Source organism: Eucalyptus grandis, chromosome 7, assembly GCF_016545825.1.
Source record: "Eucalyptus grandis isolate ANBG69807.140 chromosome 7, ASM1654582v1, whole genome shotgun sequence".
NCBI classification, from domain to species: domain Eukaryota; kingdom Viridiplantae; phylum Streptophyta; class Magnoliopsida; order Myrtales; family Myrtaceae; genus Eucalyptus; species Eucalyptus grandis.
Window position 1 is genome coordinate 29,735,931 of NC_052618.1, and position 1,910 is coordinate 29,737,840.

At 44.5% G+C, this 1,910-nt stretch overlaps 1 protein-coding gene across 1 annotated transcript; it reads left to right on the forward strand.

Moving 5' to 3' along the window:
• The first annotated feature begins 222 nt into the window (after window positions 1–222).
• On the forward strand, window positions 223–1,539 carry LOC120296049 (acetyl-CoA-benzylalcohol acetyltransferase-like). The gene has a single exon (XM_039317694.1). It carries the CDS (start codon window positions 223–225, stop codon window positions 1,537–1,539), a length of 1,317 nt encoding a protein of 438 aa, XP_039173628.1.
• The last annotated feature ends 371 nt before the right edge of the window (window positions 1,540–1,910 follow it).

The window sequence follows — 1,910 nt, forward strand, 5'->3', positions numbered from 1 at the left end:
CGTCATCATTTAATGTTGTCTATTCTCGTATCGATTGCGACTTCGTGAAATTTCCAAGAAACGGGGAAGCGTGACTCTCGTTTCCGAGATATTTTTACGAGGTTTTATTACCCGTGTAAAGAGAGGCAAGGGTTGGAGCGCTCTATAAAACCACTGGAGAACTCGTGCAATACCATATTCATCATCCTCGTTTCTACACATATCTTGAGAGGCAATCCAAGCATGAAGGTGGAAATACAGTGGAAGAAGCTGGTCAAGCCGTCAGTGCCGACACCGAGCGACCAGCAAAAATGGAAGCTAACGTCAATAGATGAGCTTCAGATGCCAAATTATGTGGGCGTTATCTTCTACTATAGAGATAATGCCGGGAACCCCAGAGTCGATATCTCTCAAAAGCTTCACCAGATGGAGGAGTCACTTTCCAAAACTCTAACCCTCTTTTATCCCATGGCAGGGAGATACATCGAGGACGACGATGGTTGTTTTATCGACTGTAACGACCTTGGAGTGGACTTCGTCCATGCCAAAGTGGATGGCCAGATTGATCAGCTTCTCCATAGAGACCCCGACATGGATTTGCTCGAATATTTGTCGCAATTCCCGAACAACCTAGTAGGCAATCCACTAGTGGTGATTCAAGTGAATACGTTCGAGTGCGGCGGAATAGCAATTGGCTTGCGCTGTACACACAGGATCAGCGACGTGTACACCATGGCCATATTCGTTAATTCGTGGGCCACCGCTTGCCGAGGTAACGTTGATGTTACAGTCTGTCCAAGTTTCGAGTTGTCGTCTCTATTCCCAATGAAAGTCTCGGCCGTTGCGAATTGGCCTCCGCCACGGATTATTGGCAGCAAGGAATTCACGGTGTCTAGGTTTAGGTTCAGCGGTGATGCTGTATCGAAGCTGAGAGCCCTAGCTAGGGATGATGCAAAGGATTCAATGGGCAACAACTTCCAGCCTTCGAGGGTGGAGGTTGTTTCGGCACTAATAAGTAAGGCTCTCGTCAAGATTGATCGATGTGGACAGGGCGAAGAAAGGCCTATCGCAGTTTATATGACGTTTAACTTGCGCGATAAAGTCAAACTAAAGATACCCGCAAATTCTTGTGGCAATTTCTTCAGCATGATTTCTGGGCGCTCCGATCAACCCGCGGCCAGCGAAAGGAATCCGGAGTTCAATGAGATGGTGAATATAATCCACAATATGATATCGGACGCTAAAACGAAATATGCATCAATAGTAAACAAGAAAGAGTTTTGCTCGACGGTGGGGAATTCTATAGCCGAATTTGTCAAAGTCGCATCCTCAAGCGAAGTGTTTACGATTCCTTTTAGTAGCTGGTGCCGTTTTGGGTTATATGAGATCGACTTCGGGTGGGGAAGGCCGGTTCTAGTCAGCAACATATCATTGAATCTCAGATCGGTCTTTCTTATCGACGATGAAGAGGGCAAAGGAATTGATGCATGGACAACCACAACTGGAGATGAGATGATTCTTCTTAAACAAGATCCGGATATTCTGGCATTCACTTCCTAGTTGGAGGTGGAGAGGTTGCACGAATATGTGATCTGCGAAGTCATCGTATCTTACTATAATGTATACTAGGAAAATGAAAATGGACTTGGTCTATAGTATTTGTTACATCTGTTTCTTTTCTTTAAGAAGGATGTTTCTTGTGGACAATGTTAATCAACTTATTAAATACCTTAGAGTGAACTCTTCTATCGTGTTCAATTTCCTGAGGCTGACCCCCTCAATCCATTGTACTAGAGCAATCCGAGAAGAATGATTAGGGTCATATTCTATCCTTTCTATGATGTCCATAGGAAATGCTTGTTGTAAGCACTAGCAGGACACGTACGGTTGTAATCTTTATCACTGGATTGAAAGTTTCATCATAGTCCAAA